Genomic DNA, 20163 nt, shown 5'->3' with positions numbered 1-20163 from the left:
TTCAGGCAAGAGGGGCCTGATTCAATAAATTATGATCGAGCTATATAATGGAATACAATGCAAGTATTAAAAAACTGATAAAGGCCTTTATTTGGGAAGATATGGAAAGATCTCCAATATATACACAGCAGAGAAGAAAACACAGTTCAGAACAGCATATGTGATATGGTACCTTTTTTGTGTAAGAAAGAGAAAAATAGGAATCCAAGTATGTATTTGCTCGTGTTAGGTGGAACTATATGAAATTGCCATTTTGTAGGTCTGACATGTTGATTTCATGGGACCTGCCTTCATATATGCACAAAGTAACTGGAAGAAAAGGAAAGAAACTGCAAACAACAGTTGACCATGGGGTGCAGAGGTGTTATCACACAGTGGACAGAGAGAGGAGGTGAACTCTACATTTTTATAACTGTGGGGTTCTGAACCATAGGAATGTGTCACCTATTTAAACAAATAAAGGAAGAAATAATTCAGGCTCCATGATGATTTTTCTGCTGCATAAAGACTGTCTCTACATCCACTCCAGTTGGGGTGGTCAGAGAAGAACTGTGCAGGCCTGGAGCCCAATAGGGCTGCCCTAGGCTGGCCTCTGACAAATCCCTTTTTGGAGGACATGACCTATGGCACTTCTGACCCTCTACCAGGTGGATCAGAGCTCAGGGCCCCCCACCTTTGGCCAGGCTTCTGGTAAGGCTGCAGCAAGTCCTGTGGGGTACAGTTTAGGCTGCAGGCTTCCATGACCTTGGGGTAACTAACTCCCCTTCCAGAGAGGGTTGCATGAGCCAGGGCTGATGGGAACAGTGCTCAGCAGTAATGTGATAGCCCCCACAAGGGATATGGCTTGGCCAAAGGTGGCTCTGGAGATGGATCCCACTGCAGCCCCTCCTTCCCACCTGTGGGTACCTCTCCACACCCCTTCTTCAGATGTCTCCCTGGAGTGACTGCTGGGACTATGGAAACACCTTGGTGATCCCAGCAGATGGAAAAGCAGAGCAGACTCACAAAAGCAGAGGCCAGAGGAAGGGACTACATAAGCTTAGGTCAGAGAAGAATCTTGGGTGGTTAAGACAGTTTTTACATCTCTGTAGTGACTTGGGGCGGGGGGCAGATACAGCTAGCTGCTCACCAAATATCCATTTTTCTCCATCTTCCCCACTAACGGAAGGCTAATCTTGTTTGGGAAAACAACATGTCTGGCTAAAAATATTCATCTTTCCAGACTCCTTGCATGCAGGGAAGGCCATGCAATCCATTCTGGAGAATGAAATGTAAATCCCCGGAGTGGGCTTCACTTCCCCACAAAGAGAGGCTGCTGCTTTGTGGCCTCTGCCCTGGAATGCAGAGGTGATGCTAGGGGTGCGATGGCCGTCTTGGAGGACGACAGAGGTCACACTCTTAGGAGAGCAGGAGGGAAAGACAGCTGGAGATGGGTCCCTGTGGGCATAGCCTGGCACTGGATCCCTGATCTTATGTGAGGTCAGCCCAGTGGTTAAGACATCAGAGGCACAATGTGTCACCGTTCTAACTGATACAGTCCTGGAGCTAACTGGGCTAACTGGGACCCATGCTCAGAAGCTACAGATGCAGAACACTCTTCTGGTTTTAGCAAACCCAAATGTCAAAGTTGGCCTGGATCTTCTCAGGAAGGGTGTCTCCAATGCCCAGAGATACAGCAGCCGTGACTGCAGGACCGCCTGGCGAGGATGACAGGAAAGGCATTCTGACACTGGCTGGGGTTGGACCAAATGGCCTTGCCTGCTTTAATCATAACCACTTTGGGAGGTGAGGAAAGGACCCCAGGATGTGTGCCCAGTTATGTATGGGCAAGGTTGCTGCCCTACAATGACCTGCAAGGCCCTCCCAAGGCACTGTGCAATAGGGCTTTCAGGGGAGGAAAAGGACTCTATTTGTACTGTCCAAGTCGGCAGCTATCAAGCACTTCACACGTGCCTACTACAACTGAAGAACAGGACTTTCACTTTATTTAATTTCAACTAATTTAAACTTAAATCTCCACGTGTGGCCAGTGGCTCCCATATGGACACAGTGATCTATCCCTGCCCCCCAACGCCACATGCTCTCTGGCCTCCTCGGCTACTGTCCTCCTCTAGCGCTCCCATCAGCCTCGCTGGTCTTCCTGTGGCTCCCAGAGCACGCCAGGCACATGCCCACCTTGGAGCTTTCTCCTGGCTCTGCCCTCTGCTGGGCTGCTCTTCCCCCTAGATATCCCATTGACTGATTCTTTCAACGCCTTTATGTCACCTTCTCAGTGATGCCTACCCTGACCACTTACGGAAAAAGGCAGCTTGCCCCCTACCACATGCTCTATAATTTATTTATTCTGTTGGCTGTGTTGGCTGTCTCCTCGATTAGAATTTCAACTCCGCGAAGACCAGGAGCTTTAGCATTTCTTCCCTAAAGCTTAGAACACTACCTGGCACACTGAAGGATTCATAAATATTTGCTGAATGTGTGTGAAGGCTTAAGGGAGTCAAGTGGAGGGTGCTTCCCATCATGACGTCTTTGAGAATTAATGTTGCTTCCTGAGCCTCACTCCATGCTGGGTGCTATGCCAGGTGCTGGTATCTGGCAGTGAACATGGCAGACAGGGTCGCTACCCTCAAGGAGTATACAACCTAGCAGGGAAGATGGGATGAGTGTGGACAATGGTGGAGGTGGGGGTAGCAGCTGAGGCAGGGGCACACAGGGTGCCAGAGGCACCCAACACGGGGAACCCAAACTAGAAGGGAGCTCTGAGGAAGAAATATTTGAGCTGAGTGAGGCCTCGTGAACAACAAGGTGTAAGCAAGCTAAAGAGTCAGGCAAATGCAACAGTATGTACGAAGGAACATAAAACACAGGCAGAAAAGAGAGCAGCCCTTTGGAGGAATGGTGGCTGAAGGTGAGCGATGGGGCAAGCAGTGTGAGATGGGGCTGGTGGGGTAAGCTGGAGCCAGACAGGAAGTGTCTTAGGGGCCGAAGTCAGAAATCTGAAATTTCTCCTAGAAGCCGACATCCCTGATCCCATGTCACAGCTCCCCACTCTTCTCGTGATCTCACCCACTGCTATGGAGGGAAGCTCTGCTTATGATAACACCCCCTTGGGCGCTGCTGGTGTCTCGCCCATGCCCAGTTTTCTGCTTTCTGCCCAGAGCCTGTTCTGATGCTGCAGGAGGCCCCTTTGGCCCCACCCCAAATGCAAGCACACCAGGAAGCAGAGGAAGATTTATGCCTCCATGGGAAATCTTCAGTGAAGGGAGGACTGGAGTGAGGGGGACAGTGCTTTGTCCACCCAACCCTCCATTCTCCAGGTGCACAATCTGGGCGGGGCGGGGGGGGTCTTCTGTACCAGGGTCCCAGCCCAATCCAGTCCCTGTGACCTGCAGTGATGCCTCCATAACACGTACTTAGACTGGCTTTGCCTTCTTACCTGTTTCTACTCTACCCACTCACCCCCTCACCTTCTCCTTTCTGCATCACATCCCAAATCAGCTACCTACACCCAAATCCTTGCCTCGGGCTCTGTTTCCAGGGGAACCCAAACTAAGATCCCCAGGAAAGTCTTGCTCACCAGAGTGGCATCCTCTGGCTTACAGTGATAAAAACCCACTCCAGCTATTGTATGGACGAGAGTGCAGGGCAGCAAGAGGAGTAAGGAGCTGCTGAGGGGCCCCTACAGTGGGGCAGTGAGAGGGGCAGGTGGCCAGCACTCAGCTGGTGGCAATGGAGACAGAGAGAGGGGGCTGGAGACACTTGCATCCCCCTCAGGACCAGAGGCTCCGTGGCAATGTGGGTGATGTGGAGGCTTGGCCCGCGCCTGCCTGGCTGTGAGAACGAGGCCCGCCAAGTTCCATCCCTCAAGGCCAGGCTGGCTCTGGAGCCCAGTTGCAAAGGCGCTATTTTTAGAGAGCTAGGTGTTTACTTGAAGGATTTAAAGACTGGGCTTTATTTTTAACTCCTCTCCCCATGGCGGGGACTCACTGGTGTGGACTTAGGAAGTCAAGTGGAAGTTGGACCGGGCTTTGGAAACCCAGGGGAGCAAGGTGGCTTGTACTTGGGGAAGGATGAGCTTGGAGGAAGAAGAGCCTGCTGGCCTCTCCATGTTCCACCCACCTGAGTCTCTGGTGGTAAAATAGGCCACAACCTCTGCTCACCAAGCACCTGCTGAGCACCAAGACAATGCAAGCCCTCTCTGCACATCACCTCAGGGAATCCTCACTGTAACCCGGGAGGCAAGGCTGATGCCGTCCCCATCCTACAGATGAGGAACATGAGGCTCAGAAGACCAAGGACACACAGCCAAGTAATAATGTAGGATTCGAACCTCAATTTCTCTGTCTCCCCAGCTTTTGCTCTCAACTGCCCTGCCATACAAAAGGAATGGCCAGGTGCCAGGGTCCAGGCTCAGAACATTAGATTGGCAGGGCCATGACTTGAAATGTTCGAGCTGAAGGACTTCCTCTTCCAACTGAGGTTAAGAGGACCAGGTTTGGATCTCAGAATTCAAAGCCTGGGTTGTATGAGTTACATTGGGCCTTTGAGTGAGTTAGTTTCCTCGCCTACAAAATAGGTTATTTATTACATATAAATAGCGCCTCACTCATGAGGATTAAATGAGATGATGAACATAAAAGGCATCTATACAGAGTCTGGCACACAGTGGTGAGAACGGGCACTGTCCTCTCACACACCCCATGAGGCAGGTGCTCCCATGACCCCATCTTAGAGATGCAGAAAGGAAGGTACAGGATGCTTCAAGGGAAGGTACCCACCCATGTGGCCAGCTAGTGTCCAAGCCTAGCACACAGGCAGCCCACGCTGGAGCTGAGTCCTGGAACACTCAACTTGTGAAGGCCCCTGTCATTCTCATTCTGTCACTGTTATTCTAATACCCTGTGCCCTGGCTCTTCTGGCGCAGACCTCTGAGTCCCTTGTGCTGCTGGAGCTCAGCTCGAGTGCCAGGGTCAGGGGCCAAGCACTGGTTTCACGCAGTCGGACCTTCCACTGGGATAAGGGGAAACACTTGCATTGACAGCAGCAATTTTTCCCCTTACATGTAGGCTATCAGGCTCTCTGTTCTCTGACTCTGCTACTGAGGCTAAAAAATCAAGCTAGAAAGGTTTCGGAGTGGGACCATAAGCCCAGTTTATAGGGCTAAGGCCTGGGGAGAGAAAAACATTCCTTTCCATTCTCCCGAGCTCTGTCCTCTTTCAAGCTGATTTATTAGATGTGTGTGACCCAGAAGTCAGCTGAAGTTTCACCAGAGCCCTCCAGCCATGTCCCTCTCTCTCTACATGACCCTGGCTGGGTGGCTGTTCCTTTCTACATGGGGACCTCCATTTTCCCCATCTGTGAAATGAGCACAGTGGGCTGTGTCCTCCCTAAGGTCCTTCCAGCTCTGACCAGCTTTTTCTGAGGAGTGATAGGAGCTCCCTGGGTCTTTTCTCTGGTTTCCCACTCTCCAAGCTTGGAAAGCCGGTTCCCACAAACACTGCCCCATAGTTTGAACATCTTCTTGCTGCCACGGACCCAGGCAAGGTCTTCTCTCTCCCCAGACCACTCAGCTTTGGAGTCACAGCTGCCTTGTGTATGTCACAAGAGTCCAGCTCTGACAACTCAGGACATTCCATTCACCCCAGTCTTCAGGGAGCAAAGGGATTTTGTCCACTGGCCATTCTCCAAGGAGGGATGTGATGGAGAGCAGGAGTCGAGTGTCAGGGGCCTCTCCAACATTTCAAGGCCATCCCTAGGGAGTTTAATCCCCCTCAATGGAACCCCATATCCAGAAAGAACCAGGAAGCGAGCCGAGGACAAGCTTCTGCCTCGATGGAGCATGGGCAGTTGACATTTGTCATTGTGTTTATGGGTCATTGCGTTTATGGAATACCTGACTGTCCTCAAATAATTTGGTAAAGATGCAAAAGGCTGATAATACATGGTATTGGTGAATGTGAGGAAAGCTGCCCTCCTGGGCACTACTGGTGGTGAGGGAGGGTATAAATTTGGTGCAACCCTTTAGGAGGTTAACTAGGGTTCTGGTAATAATGAAAACGCACATTCTTTTTGACTTGGCAATTACACTTCTAGGAATTAAACCCATAAATGTACATCTGTGTGAAAGACAGGCAGAGATGTGGGGCCATGCCAGTAGGCTAAGAATCCGGCACCCCTCAAAACAATTATTCTTAAATTATCTATTGAACCATGGGGGGAGGGTGGGCATTAGACACGGCTGGTTTGGATTTCTGCTTGTCTATGTTAATTTATTCAAAGGTACTTGAGTATTTGAGTGCTGGAGGAGAGAGACCACCAATTTACCTTTCAACAGTGAATGCCAAGAGTTAGACCCCTGCAAAGACCCAGGTGAATTGGCATCATTTTTCCAATGCATTCCGAGGACAGTCAGATGTCACTGATGGAATAAGGCGCCTGGCTGAGCCACTCCTTTCACCAGCATACTCTTCCGTGACCAAGAGTACCTGTCCAAGGATGTTCACTGCAGCCTTTTTTGTAATCATGAAAGCATAAAATGGTTTTAATCTCCATCAAGAGAGATCTGTCTAAATAAATCAGGATACTTCCAAACTATGGAAGAGTATGCAGCTGTTAAGAAGAACAGGGCAGATTTATGTGTATAAGATAAAAAAAAAAATCTCAAAACATATGAAGTCAAAAGAGCAAGCCAGCGAACATTATATAGGTAATCCTAGCTGCAAAAGAAAAACAAAACAAAACCCCAGAATGGGTAAGTGGAAGATGGCTGTAGGTGAGCTCTTAATAGTGGTTACACCAGAGCTGTGGCTGAGACAGGAGTAGGAGAGGAGTTTCATTACTTTTTATCTTTGATTATTCTGAATTTCATTTAATTTAACAAGTATGTTGCTCTGAACAATGTAAAAAGAGGAAAGGAAGAAAAAAAGAGAGAGAGAAAGAGGGAGAAGCTCCCAGCATGTGAGTGGCAGACAGTGCAGCGGCTGAGAACATAGACCCCAGGGCCAGAATCTCTGCCCCAGCACGGACTAGCTGTGTGACTTGGAGCACTTTAAAGAAATTTCTATGTGCCACCATTAAAAGGAGATGAGTGAATGCGGCCAGGCACCTAGAATGGTGCCCACACACAGTACACCTGACACTCCTTCAGCTGGCATTCACAGCCCATCCTACCCTGGCCCTCGGCTGCCTTCCCAGCCTTATCTCCAGTCTCTTCCCCACCCATTCCAGCTCCCCATGACTCACTGCTTCCAAAATACACCACACACATTCCTACCTCCATGCCTCTACCTGAAATGACCTTTCTCGCCCTCTTGTCCATCTGGCAAACTCCCAACTAGCATCACCCACCACTGCAGGGAGCTTTCCCAGACCACCTCTGGGGCACTTAGTTGTTCCTTCCTTGCGCTTCCCTCCAACCCCCTAGGGGCTGTGTGGAAGCCCTGTCTGTCTTTGCCACTAAGCTATGAGTCCCCAGAGGATGTTGACCACACTGATGCACTGGGTGCCCTATGCCCCAGCACAAGCCTGGCACAGGTAAGTGCTAATCAGTTTGTGACAGAAAACCTGCTAAAGGTCAGATAATGGTTAAGAGCATTCTAGAACCAGGTCTCCCAACTCTGCCATTACTCAGCTGAACGATCTTCTTTGAGATACTTAATCTGGCTGTGCCTTGGTTTCCTCATCTGTAAAGTAGTAATAATTGTACCTTCTTCATACAATTGTTTTGAGGATTAACTAAGTTAATACATGTAAGGAACTTAGAATCCTCCTGGCTTCCAGAAATATGGACTGTATAGATGTTTGTCAAATGAAAATAAACAGTTCAAACATGGGCAACTGCCAAGATCAACCCTTACACCTAGTCCAAGGCCAGGCCCTCTTTCTCCTGGGTGATCTCATACTCTAGTGGTGCTGGAAATGACCACTGGCAGTGCAAAGCCCCAGATTAAAACAGTGCCAAACCCATCCGTCTTGTTGGTCTAGGACAAACCTTGGCCAGGTGCATACAGGTCTTTCATACCCGGCAATCTCTTGCCAATGTCTCTTTTTAACAAAAAGAGCACAGGCTCCTGGTTTAGCACCTTTGGTATTAAGTCTGACTTCTGTTTCAGAACATGATATGGGTTTCCCTCTTTCAAGTGGGAAAGGCTTCCTTTTCAATAAATGTACATAAGTACTTTTAAATAAGTTGATTGAAAGGTAGCGATTAAGAAAGTAGGTAGAGGGGGTGTGCGTTATAGCAAGAACTGGGATGGTGGTGTGCAGAAGAGATAAATTTGGGAAACAGTTGTAAGGGCTGTGATAGAAGACAGGTCTTCCCTCGGGGCAATTTCATTCTCAGAGAAGACTGTTAGATCCTTACAGATATAGGAATCATAGTAACAGCTTTACTGCCTTGCATACCTTCAACACATAGGCCCTCTACATGGGCTATTTTTTCTTTTCTTTCTTTCTTTTTTTTTTTTTTTACTCTCTTCAACACTTTGAAGAAGGATTTAATTTAATTCTCATTTGACTGAAGAGGAATGTGAGGTTCAGCATGGTGAAGTAAGTTGCCTAGGGTCACACAACTTATAGGAAGCTGAACCCAGAGTCAAACCTAGGTTCACCCAACACCACAGCCCAAGCTCTTAGCTAACATAACACACACACTCCTGCCCACCTGAGAAATATCTCCCAGTAACCTGTAAAAGCCACCTCTAACCCTACACTCACTCAAGTTAGGAATTTCCAAGGCCAGTCTAAGGAGGAAAGGACGGGTGGGAAGGTAGAGGAGCAGAAGACAGACCAATTCAGAGAGTCCTGCCTTCAGAGCCACAGGATGCCATGCTGGCAACAAAACCTGAAATGTTCCAAACCTCAAGGACTGGGGCAGCTGAGAACTCCCGAGGGCCAGCCCCTGCTTCTGCTGTGGGAACTCCAGACTCAAGAACAAGAAAAATACTACAGTGACAACAGCTAACATTTACTGAACACTTGCTGCTCCAAGCCCTGTGCTGAGTGCTTCACATGCAGTTTCTGATTTAACCCTTGTGATACCAAGGTAGATATCATTATTTTGTTTTCAGAGATGAGAGAACTGAAGTCTGGAGGCAAGACAAGATATGGCAAGCAAAGGGCAAGGCCAAAGCAGTACTCTTAACCACTCCCTGTGCTCCCTATGGAAGGGAGCCATTTATCATCACAGGGTTGGCATGACAACCAGAAACATTCAGCCACTCCCCAAACACCCAGCTTCCCTCCACCAGGATCCATGGCCTTAAAAGGCATCACGAAAAGAGTTTTTAGGCACAAAATCAGAAGACCTAAGGCTAGCTCCCCCTTGAGCATTCAGTGGCTCTGTATCTCTTTATCCTTTCTGTACTTCCATTTCCCCATCTGGTCAGGGAAGGAGTCAGACTATCTCCTGGAACCCCTGATGGGTCTAGAGTAACTCTGTGCCATAAAAATACAATGTGAGTCACGTTTGCAATTTTTTAATTTTTTAATGGCCACATTCAGAAGACTAAAATGACACAGATGAAATTAATTTAATAGCTATGTTATTAATGCTATCAATTTAACAATAATATAATGATACATTTTATCCAGCTTAATATATCTAAAACATAATCATTTCAACATATCATCAATATAAAATACACAGGTTCCTTTCCACTGCTAAGTCTCCAAAACCAGTGTGTGTGTTTCACACTTAACAGCACATCTCCGTTCAGATCAGCCCCACTTCAAGAGTTTGGCAGCCACCAAGTGGCTACCACATTGGACACTGCAGGTATACAATCTTTTTCAGTCCATAGCCCATTTTAGGGGGGACACAATGTCTCATTTTTCTCTCTTCCCTGGGAAAGCCATCCTGATCCTAGACCCTGAGCCAGCAAGTTCCATCGAAGCCCAGGACCAGCAGTTGAGGCCACAACAGAGAGAAACCTCAGGTCTGCCTGGGCCAAGGAGGCTGGTGGCTGCTAGGAATGCTCCCTGCTCCTGTGCAGCTCGATTACTCACCAAAACTTCTGCAAGGGAGACAATCCTGCTTTCCCTCCTAACCCAAAGATTGCCTTAATTGGAAATTCAGTCTGAGCTTAAAACTGAGCCAGGGAGCTGTCCCCCACATGGTAAGAGCCCTGCAGGCATACAGGACGCGTTTCCTAGACACATGAGGAATTCAAATCTCCCCTGCACACCCTTCCTGGCAAAACATGTGGAGGAAGCTAGACAACACCTTCTCACTCCAGAGATTCAGTTCCCAGCTATCAGCCCGGTGGGCTTCTCCAAAAGAGCTCAACATCATCACGTTCAAGGGGGCAGGAAGAGGCAAGATTTCACCCCCCAGCAGGTGAGAGCTTGGGGAAATCCCTCCTTCCCAAGCTTCCATTTCTCACCTTTAAAATCAAACATGTTAGATGATGGCAATGACTGCTTTTGCTGCTAGCTGCTCTGTGACAGGCATTTTACAGGCATTAGCTCGTCTACCCCTCAAAACAACTCTAGCTGGAAAGAAGATCCAGGGTTCAGAGTAGTGAACCACTTGGTCAAGGTCATACAGCTCTTCAGTAGAGAAGCAAGAACTCTAACTCATGATCTTCTGAATCAAGAGCCTAAGCTCTTACCTATTGTAAGCTCTGCCAAGTCCCAGGGTAGCCCAGGACAGTTCAGGCTTATCCCTGTCCCATTGACATACACTTGGCCTAATAATGAAAGATGTTCGATTTGGAAGAATGAACAAGTCTTCCTTCCAGAAGAATTCCAGCTAATGTATGTTGATACTCCTCTCTCTGGAGATTAATTCCAGACCCTTCTCCCTCTCAAGTGTGGACTGAACTTAGTGTCTGCATTCCAAAGAACAAGAGTATGGGAAGGGGGAAATAGTAACTCTACAGCAGAGAAACCTGGCAGATACCAGGTGATCAAGGTTAACATCATCTATAACGAGTCATGTTAAGACCACATGCCCCTGATGTGCTACAGTAAGGGCACCTTGCCTCCTGTGGTCTTCTTCCCCCAAACCTATAACCTCAGTCTTTTTTTTTAAAGATTTTATTCATTCCTTCATTCATTCATTCATTTATTAGACAGAGAGACAGAGAGAGAATACAAGTAGGGGGAGCAGAGAGAGAGGGAGAAGCAGACTCCCCGCTGAGCAGGAAGCCCGCCTCAGGGCTCCATCCCAGGACCCTAGATCAATGACCTGAGCCAAAGGCAGACACTCAACGGACTGAGCCACCCAGGCACTCCCTATAACCTCAGGCTAATGAAGAGACAAACATCAGAGAAACTGAGGGATGTTCCACAAAATGTCAGGCCAGTAGTTCTCAAAACTGTCAAGGTGATGAAAAACAAGGGAAGGCTGAAAAACTCTCTCTCAGACCAGAGAAGACTGAAGAGACATGACACCTGCATGCAATGTGGGATACCAGATGGAATCCAGAACAGGAAGTGGGGAGTAGCAGAAAAACTAGTGCAAATCAAATGAAGTCTGGACTTTAATAAACAGTAATGACCACTGTTGGCTGTGACCATTATGAAAATGTAAGAACTTAACACTAGGGGAAAAGGGGCAAAGAGTAAGGGTAATTTTCTAAAAATTTAAAAATACCCTCTTTCCATCTTAATGATACTAACTGCTCACACATACACAGCAATTTAAAGTTTACAAAGTTAAAAGATAGCAAGAGGTGCTGGTTAAAGCTTTAGAATCAGAAATTTAGGAGTGGAAGCCTTGGTTCTCCCATTTGCTTGCCAGGTGGTCTCAGGGGATATTATGTTCCTTCCCTGGGCCTCAGTTTCCACACCCATATAATGAATTCACTGAATGACAACAATGACTAATAATGCTTACTGAGCCTTTGCTAGGTGTCTAGTAGAGGGTACTGTGATTTGCCACCCAGTGTCCCCTTCAGGACTGAAGGACTGATCTTTCCTCTCCTCCTCCCCCAGCCACTCAAAGGGGTGCCAGCAGCTATCAGCCCGGTCCAGGTATTGCCCTTGGCAGAAGGGAACCATCCAGCCCGAGGTCATGCCCCTTCCTGGAGGGTAGCTATAGTCAGTGCAGAGGGTGTAAAGATCCAGCTCCCTCCTCTCAACTAGGGACAACATTGAAGGTCATCTCCACTGCAGCACACCTCTTATGGTCTTTGTGGAGACTGCACGGCAGCCCAGCATCTCCCTCTGCCCAACCCACCTTCCTTCCTTCCCTTCCCAACACAAATGTTGATACTGAATGCTCCGCATAAAATCGTCCCATGACAGGAGTGTTGACCATGGGACCTGCACTTCCTATCTTAACCCTCAGACTAACCCTGTTTTTATAGAAGATATACTGAGGTTGGAGAAGAAAACACATTTGGCCAAGAACATATAACTGAGCCAGGGAAAGAAATGGTGGTACCACAGATGGGCAAATTCAAGCTTGGACAGGCAAAATGATCCACGTGGGTCTCTGAGCTAACAGATGAGAGGACCAAGATTTGGTCCTCTGTCTGCTTCACTCTGAAGACCACAGCACCACAGCCTCCAGCCCAGACCACTCAGCCGCCAGGAGGACCACTATGGGCACCATGACAGACGAGTCCTGCCACACCCACTGCCCTCCCTGCAGTTCACTCCACATTTGCAAGATGGGAATAATAATAGTACCTACCTTTTCTGATATGTTGTAACGATTGAGTTAATTTACATAAAGGCCTCAAAACAGTGACTGGCATGTAAAGAGCCCTTCATAAACAGCCAGTTAAAAACAAATCACAGAAGCAGCATAAACTTTCAAATGTGAGACATTCTAAGAAAATGGCCACGTCGTCAAGTGAGGTCAGCCTGTGACAGGGGGCTGGGCTTCATCAGCTCCCTAAGGGAGTCAGGCTTGACCTGGGCTCTGAAGGAGGGGTAGGAGTTAAATGGGCAGCAAAAGGGAGGAAGAGCAGTCCAGGCGGGAAACCAGCAGGAACAAAAGCTCTTTGGCAGAAGGAACGAAGGAAGGATAAAAGGCTAGCGTGACTATCACAGAGAATAAAATCCAGGTCCGGGACAAGAGTGGTAAAAATGAGGCTGAATGGGAGTGCAGGAATCAGATTATGAAGAGCCACTCACTACCTGGGTGATTTGGGACCAATCACTTTCTCTCTCTAAGCCTCATTTAATCCATGTGTAAAACAGAAGTAAAACCAGAACTGATCTTATAAGGCCCGTAAGGAGATGAAATGAGTCAATATTTGTAAACTACTAAAATAGTGCCATGCACATAGCAAGAACTATGAACGTTTGAAGACAACATTAGAGCTTTTTCTCAAGTATAATGAGAAGACATGGAGGGATCTGAATATGGATCTGAACATGGAATAAGGGTGGGTGCTGAGTGGATAGGAGGGTGGATGGACACAGGGCTAGCAGATGATAGGTGACGGTAGCTGAGTGACTGGAAGTGAAGTTGGATTGTTGAATGGGAGTTACGGTGGTTGGATGGATGGATGACAGATAGGTGCTTGCATGACTGGGTAGGTGGGTGGGAGTGGATGTTGTTACGTTGTTTCTGCAGATGAAAGCATGGTTGCGTGATGGGGGTGATTGGATAAATGGAAGAGATTGGGTGAATGGAGGTAGTCAGGTGAATGAAGTATGGATGGATGTTAAGATGAAGATAGCCTGGTAGATGTAAGAGGTAGTTGAGTCAATGTGGCTGATTGGTGACTAAGGGGATGGATGGAGAGTTGAATGCCTGTGTGAGTGGGTGTCCAGGTGGCTGGGTAGATAGGGTCGGGTGGGTAAAAGGATAGAAGTTGAAAGGGGCTGGACGGATGAGTGGCTGTCCAGGTAGATTTCAGAGAGGCAGAGTGAGGGGAGGTAGTGGTCTCGTGGGTTGTTCAGATGGGCAATGGAAAAGTTAGGTGGAGGAGGAGCTGGATGAATGAATGGGTGCCCCGTGGCTGGACGGGTGTCTGGGGGTTGATGGGTAACCAGACGGTGGAGGGGGTCGGTGGGGTGAAGAGATGGTTGTTCGGTGGCTACTGGAAAGGCTGGATGAAGGGAAGGGTTCGGCGAACGGGTGGACGGCAGGAGCTGAGTGAGTGGATGGATGGACCGACAGGGACCAGAAGCGCCTCGAGTTCAACTGTTTAAAGGTCCGGGGTGGGGATGCCCGGGGGGCCCGCGGTTGAGCGCCGCCTCGGGCCCAGGGCGTGACCCTGGAGGCCCGGGATCGAGTCCCGCGTGGGGCTCCCCGCACGGAGCCTGCTCCTCCCTCTGCCTGGGTCTCTGCGTCTCTGTGTGCGCAAGCGCGTGTCTCACGAACACAGACACACAAATCTCAAAACAGAAGCGCGAGGAGCCAGGGCGGGGGTGGGGGTGGGGGGGCGCGGCGCCGGGGCCTACCTGGAGGCGGCGATCTCCGCCTTCTGGCGCGCGATGGCGGCGGCGCGCTGGGCGCCCTCCACGCTGTGCTCCACCTTCTGGCGGACCTTGCCGCTGCGGAGCGGCAGCACGCGGCGCTTGGCGCCCTTGACCAGCACGTTGTGGCGGTACTTGCCCTCCTCGCGGCGGCCGTCGGGCAGCGTGGTGCAGCCGTAGCCGTGGCGCAGGTTGTCCAGCCACTCGCCCTCGTAGCGGAGGCCGCTGGAGCGCTCGCTCACGCCGAAGCCCGAGCGCTTGTCGCTCTTCCACTCGCCCATGTAGGTCTCGGTGGTGGTGGCGTCGATGTCGGCCTCGAAGGGCGCGGCCTCGTCGGCGCCCTCCGCGCCCTCGGCGCCCTCGGCGCCCTCGCCCAGGCTGGCGGTGGACGCGGCGTCGCTGGCGCCCGAGCTGAGCTCGCTCTTGAGGAAGCTGACGCGGCTGCGCTGGCTGCCCAGGGACGTGCGGGACTCGGCGCGCCGCAGGCGGCCCAGCAGCGCGCCGCGCGGGAAGAGGCCGCCGCCCTTGGGCGCCCGCGCCGCCTCGGCGTTGGCCAGCAGGCTGAGCGCGAAGCCGCCGCGCGGGATGGCGGCCGCGGGCGGCGCGGGGCCGTCGGGGGCCGGGGAGCCGGGCGAGTCCGGGGCCGCCGCGCCGTTGCTGTGCTCGCTGCGCAGGGACGAGAGCGACGTGCGCAGCGGCGAGCGCACCACCACGGCCATCCCGTAGGGCACGCTCTGGCGCACGCCGTAGCCGTGGCGCATGCCGTTGGTGAACTGGCCCTGGTAGGTCCCTGCGGGCGAGGAGAGGGCGCGTCAGTGGGCGGCGGGGGCGGGGGGGGGGATGGAGGGGGGGATGGAGGGAGGGGTGGGGGTGGGGATGGAGAGGGGATGGGTGGGGGTAGGGGGGTGCTGATGGAGAGAGGGTGGATGGAGGGGTGGGGGTGGAGGTAGGGGAGGGGGTGGGGGATGGGGATAGAGGGGTGGGGGTGGGGATGGAGAGGGGATGGGTGGGGGGTAGGGGGGTGCTGATGGAGAGAGGGTGGATGGAGGGGTGGGGGTGGAGGTAGGGGAGGGGGTGGGGGATGGGGATAGAGGGGTGGGGGTGGAGGTAGGGAGGGGGTGGAGGGGTGGGGGTGGAGGTAGGGAGGGGGTGGAGGTAGGGGAGGGGGTGGGGGATGGGGATGGAGGGGTGGGGGTGGAGGTAGGGGAGGGGGTGGGGGGTGGAGGTAGGGGTGGGGGTGCGGGTGGAGGGGTGGAGGTGGGTCCTGGGGATGGAGGAGAGGGTGGGGGGGTGGAGGGGAGATGGGGGTGGGGTGGCGGGGTGGGGGCATCCGTGAGCATTCCAGGACATGAGTGGGCAAGCCGGGAGGCGTTCACTCAGTGGTGTGAATCTTCACACGCAGGGTCACAGTGGGTGAGGCAGAGTGAGGTTGTGCAAGTCAGTGTCAGTGTGTGAAGCTATATGAGCAGGTAGGGACCCGGAGTGTGTGCAGTTAGACCAGTGTTTGAGTTCACAAGTGGACGGCCAGGAGTTTCATGATGGTGTGAATATTTCCAGTGGCAGCCCCACGACGAGGTCACGCTGGGCGAGACAATGAGGTCGCGTGAGTCAGAGCATCAGTGTGTGGAGCCGTGTGAGCCAGGGAGGCCCCGGGAGTGTGTGGGGTTAAACGAGTATTCGAGGACGCTCATGGATGGCCAGGAGTTTGCATGATGGTGTGAATATTTCCAGTGGCGGCCACACGACAAGGTCACACTGGGCAAGACAGTGAGGTCGCCTGAGTCAGAGCATCAGTGCGTGGAGCTGTGTGAGCCAGGGAGGCCCCGGGAGTGTGTGTGGTTAAACGAGTATTCGAGGACGCTCATGGATGGCCAGGAGTTGTTTGCACGATGGTGTGAATCTTTCTATTGATAGGAACACAGCAGGGTCACAAGTGTGCAGAATAGGGCAAGTCAGTTTTAAAGTGTGAAGTTGTCCAAGCAGATGAGGTCTGGTGAGTGTGAATTTGAATGAGTGCACAGATTTTGAAACACCCAAGAGAGACTGACCATGCAAGACTGTGAGTGGGCAAGACAGCGAGTTTGTGTGGTAACATGAATATTTGTGTTTCTGGGAGTGTACGAGGCAGTGTGTGCCCTGAGATCACATGAGTGTGACTTAACAGGATATAACGTAAGGTCATGAGAGTATTTGAGGTCTTGAGTATGTAAGGAAAGGCAAAGTTGAGTGAAGGTGCAAAACCATTAGAGGTTCAAAGAGTGCAGAGTTGTGTGAGCAGGCACATCTGTTGGTATGTGAAGTTAAATGCATGTGCCTGGTCATCCTATTTTGCAAGGTGATGTGTGTGTTCAAGCTCATGAATGGATAAGACAGTGAGTTCGCAGAGTAGTATGAATGCTGGAGAGCGTGCAGTTCTGTTGGAAAGCATGGGAGTGCGTGTATCTGTGTAAGGCCAGGTGTATAGAAGACTTTTATGAACACACATGGCAGTGTCTTTTGACTATATGAGATCATGAGTGTGCAATGCAGTGTGTACGCTGTGGGGTAAGTACCCAAGTTCCTGGAGGTGACGTTATGGGTATGTGAGAGGTTCTGGGTGTACAAGGCTGTCTGAATGTTAAAGCACAGAGTAATAAGCACTTGAGTCTGAGTGTATGAGGTTGTGGGCCTTAGGGAAACTGAGACGGTGTAAAACCGTGCGTGTGCAGGACAGCAGTATGTACAAGGCGTTGGCCACAGTGGAGGCCTCGTGTGTCCATCAGTGTGGGCACGTGAGCTCCTGGGAACAAGAGCCCATGTAAGTGCGTCCACTGAAAGTCCGTTCCCTGCCTTCATCTTCATGCTTTCGGTCTGTAGACTAGCCCCTGCCATAATCTCCACTAAGTCGAGGGTGGGAAATTCAGAGCCTTTGCTTTAAACACAGGCTCCTACTTTACCCTGGTTAACCAAAAACAAACAAACAAAACAAACAAAAATCCCAAATGGCCTTCTTCCCAGCAAATGCCCAGGATGAGTTGGGAACTGAAACAACCAACTAGGTAAGGGATTCTTAAGCTCCTCACAAAAGGGATGCTCCCTTTTGGGCCTCTGCGCTGGCTGGTTCCCTCTGCTTGGAACTCTCTTCCTCCAGATCTCCCTGCACCCCCACAAGCACCTGGGCATCCTTGATCTACTTCTGTTTTCTATAGTATGTTTCCTTTTCTAACGTATTGTATGACTTAACAATTATATGTATTGCTTTTCTTTTCCCACTAGAATGGAAGCTCCATGATGGCAGGCATCTTTCCTGTTTTGGTCTCCACGGTAGCCCCAACACTTGGAATAGGGGTAGCTCCATAAATAGGGGTGCTCCATAAATATTTGTTGATTGATTAGCCGGACCTGTCCAGAAACTCCATCTCCTTGTGTGACCTTGGGCAACTCTCTTCCCTTCTTAAGACCTTAGTGACCCTACTTGTCAATGACGTTTTAGATATGAAGCTCTCTAAAGTTTGGCCTACCTTTGAGTTGCTGGCCTTCTGGGAATTGGGCACTGTGACTCTGCAGGGGAAGGACAGCGTGTCCACCTGACTCCACACTGCCCGGTCCCTCCCAGCACAGGCTGCTCCTGCTCAAACCCCCAGTCCCTGCCCCGCCCTCAGCCCTTTCTACATGAAGAGACCCCATTAAGAGTCAAATACAGTGCCCAGGGCTCATTTAAACCTCTCAAAGGTCCTATCAGGTGGGTCCCATGATGATGCTCATTTACAGGAGAGGAAGTGGGTGGTCTGAGAGGTTAAGTGACTGGACCAAGGAAGCAGAATCTAAACCCAAGTCTAGCTAATGCCCAAAGTTCATGCTCTGAGCCCAGAGTTTATCCTGGCTGCCCTTCAGAAGCTCTAAAAAATACCAATTTCCAGGCTTCACCACTAGAAAATCTTGTGTAATTTGTTGGAGAGGGTCCCCATTTGTGCAGCCTCTCTCTACATACAGGAGGCAGGCACAGCCAGCAGTGAGAGGGACATCAGAGTTCTCCTCCGTTCAGTGAGCAGCCATAAAAAACCAATGACCACAGTACATGAACTGTAAAAGGGCCTCTTTATTTGGAAAGAGACAAAAAAAGGAAATATCAGTGGGCATGATCTTGTAGAGGAATATACAAACATGATCTCCATTTCACAGGTGGAATGGTTCAGAGAGGTTATATGACTTGCCCAAAGTCACCCAGTAAGGAAGAGGCAGCTCTGGATTTGAACCCAGTTCAAATGGGCGTGTGTGACAGGTGCAGAGAACAGAGAAATGAGAGCATGGTACAGAGAATGATAAAATGGGGAGGTGGATAGATGGGAAACTAATGTGTTCCCATTTCTAAGCTCATTCACATATGGTCACATTGTATGGGAGACGGGGACAAACAGATGTGATGTTGGAGACAAACTGAGCTCAGATATCATCTAACCTGGAGAGCCTTGAACAAGTTACTTCTGATTCTCAATGTGCTTATCTGGAAAATGGATACATAATACCCACTTTCTAGGGTTTGAGGGAAGATTAAAAAGGAGACAACAAAAAAATGAAAACAACCCAAATGTCCATCAGCTGGTAAGTGGATGGACAGGTAATCAACCACACGGTGGAATTACTGGTCAGCATTAAAAAGGAATAGGCTACTGATTATGCAGCATGGATCTCAAATGCATGTTGAGTGAATAAAGCCAAAAATGAAAGAATACAAACCGTGTGATTCCAGTTACATCAAAGCCTGGAAAAAACTGACATAGAATGACAGAGAGCAGATCTGTGGTTACCAGGGCTGTGGGTAGGAGGGATCCCCTAGAGCTTTCTCAATTTATAGAAACCTTCTATGCCGTGATGGTGTTGGTGCATACATTTGTCAAGACTGTACACCTGAAATGTATTTTATTGCATAGAAACTATACCTTGATTTAATTACTGAATAAATTAATTAACTTTTAAGAAGGAAAAAAAAAAAACAACAACACTGCAGCACAGCATTCTGCAAATACCCATCAGAAAATTCTGTCAACTGTCTTTTCCAAGTGAGTCTGAGATCCGGCTACTTCCCACCACCCCTGCTGCTACTACATGGTAGCCCGAACCATCCTTGTCTTGCTGGGATTTTCACAACGGCTGCCACACTGGTCTGTTTCCGCCCTGTGCTCCTCTCTCCGTTCCTAACGCACCCATCCCAGGGATTCTGTTCAAATGTAATAAAGTCAGAATCGCAACACTGCTCTGCCTCTTCTCATTCAGAGGAAAAGCTGAAGTCCTTAGTGATCCAGGGACCCTCCCTGATCTCATCCCTGTCACTCCTCTGTCCTCACCTCCCTCGGTTCTCCCCTTTCCTTCACCCCACTTTAGCCAAAAAAGGCCTCCTTGCTGTTCCTCCCACACATTAGCCATGGTCCTGCTCGGGGCCTTTCTGTTTGGTGCTCCCTCTACCTGGAATGTTCTTCCCCCAGAAATCTGCATAGCTCACTCCCAGAGAGGCATTTAATGGTTCCTATAAGACTCACTCAAGGCGAGAGAGCTAATAACTATACGAAGACTCACATCCATGTTTAGCTGTGCTCCCTCCACTGTACTCAGAAGAAAGAAGAAAAAAAATATGTATATGAAAGTGGAAAGTGAACAAGAATAGAGCAGAGAAGATGGAAAACTGGGAGAAAGACAGATGACATCTAATCTCTGGGTTGGATGAGTTTGTGAAATTAAATCAGCCAATCTACCTTTAGCTTAAAGTTGGCATGAGATGGGCTGACATGGTCCCTTTAAGCCCAAGAAAAA

General features: G+C 50.0%; 1 protein-coding gene across 1 annotated transcript in view; it reads right to left on the bottom strand.

The window, feature by feature from the left end:
* The window catches only part of JPH2 (junctophilin 2), a 64727-nt gene that overhangs the window by 28995 nt on the left and 15569 nt on the right, over positions 1-20163 (bottom strand). The window contains exon 2 of the mRNA XM_072735779.1: positions 14362-15166. Coding sequence (XP_072591880.1) covers positions 14362-15166 — 805 coding nt within the window. The remainder of the gene's footprint in view (positions 1-14361; positions 15167-20163) is intronic.

The sequence above is a fragment of the Vulpes vulpes genome, chromosome 14, assembly GCF_048418805.1.
Source record: "Vulpes vulpes isolate BD-2025 chromosome 14, VulVul3, whole genome shotgun sequence".
Lineage (NCBI taxonomy): Eukaryota > Metazoa > Chordata > Mammalia > Carnivora > Canidae > Vulpes > Vulpes vulpes.
The sequence above is the reverse complement of the archived record's forward strand: the minus strand, read 5'-3'. Positions and strand labels throughout refer to the sequence as shown.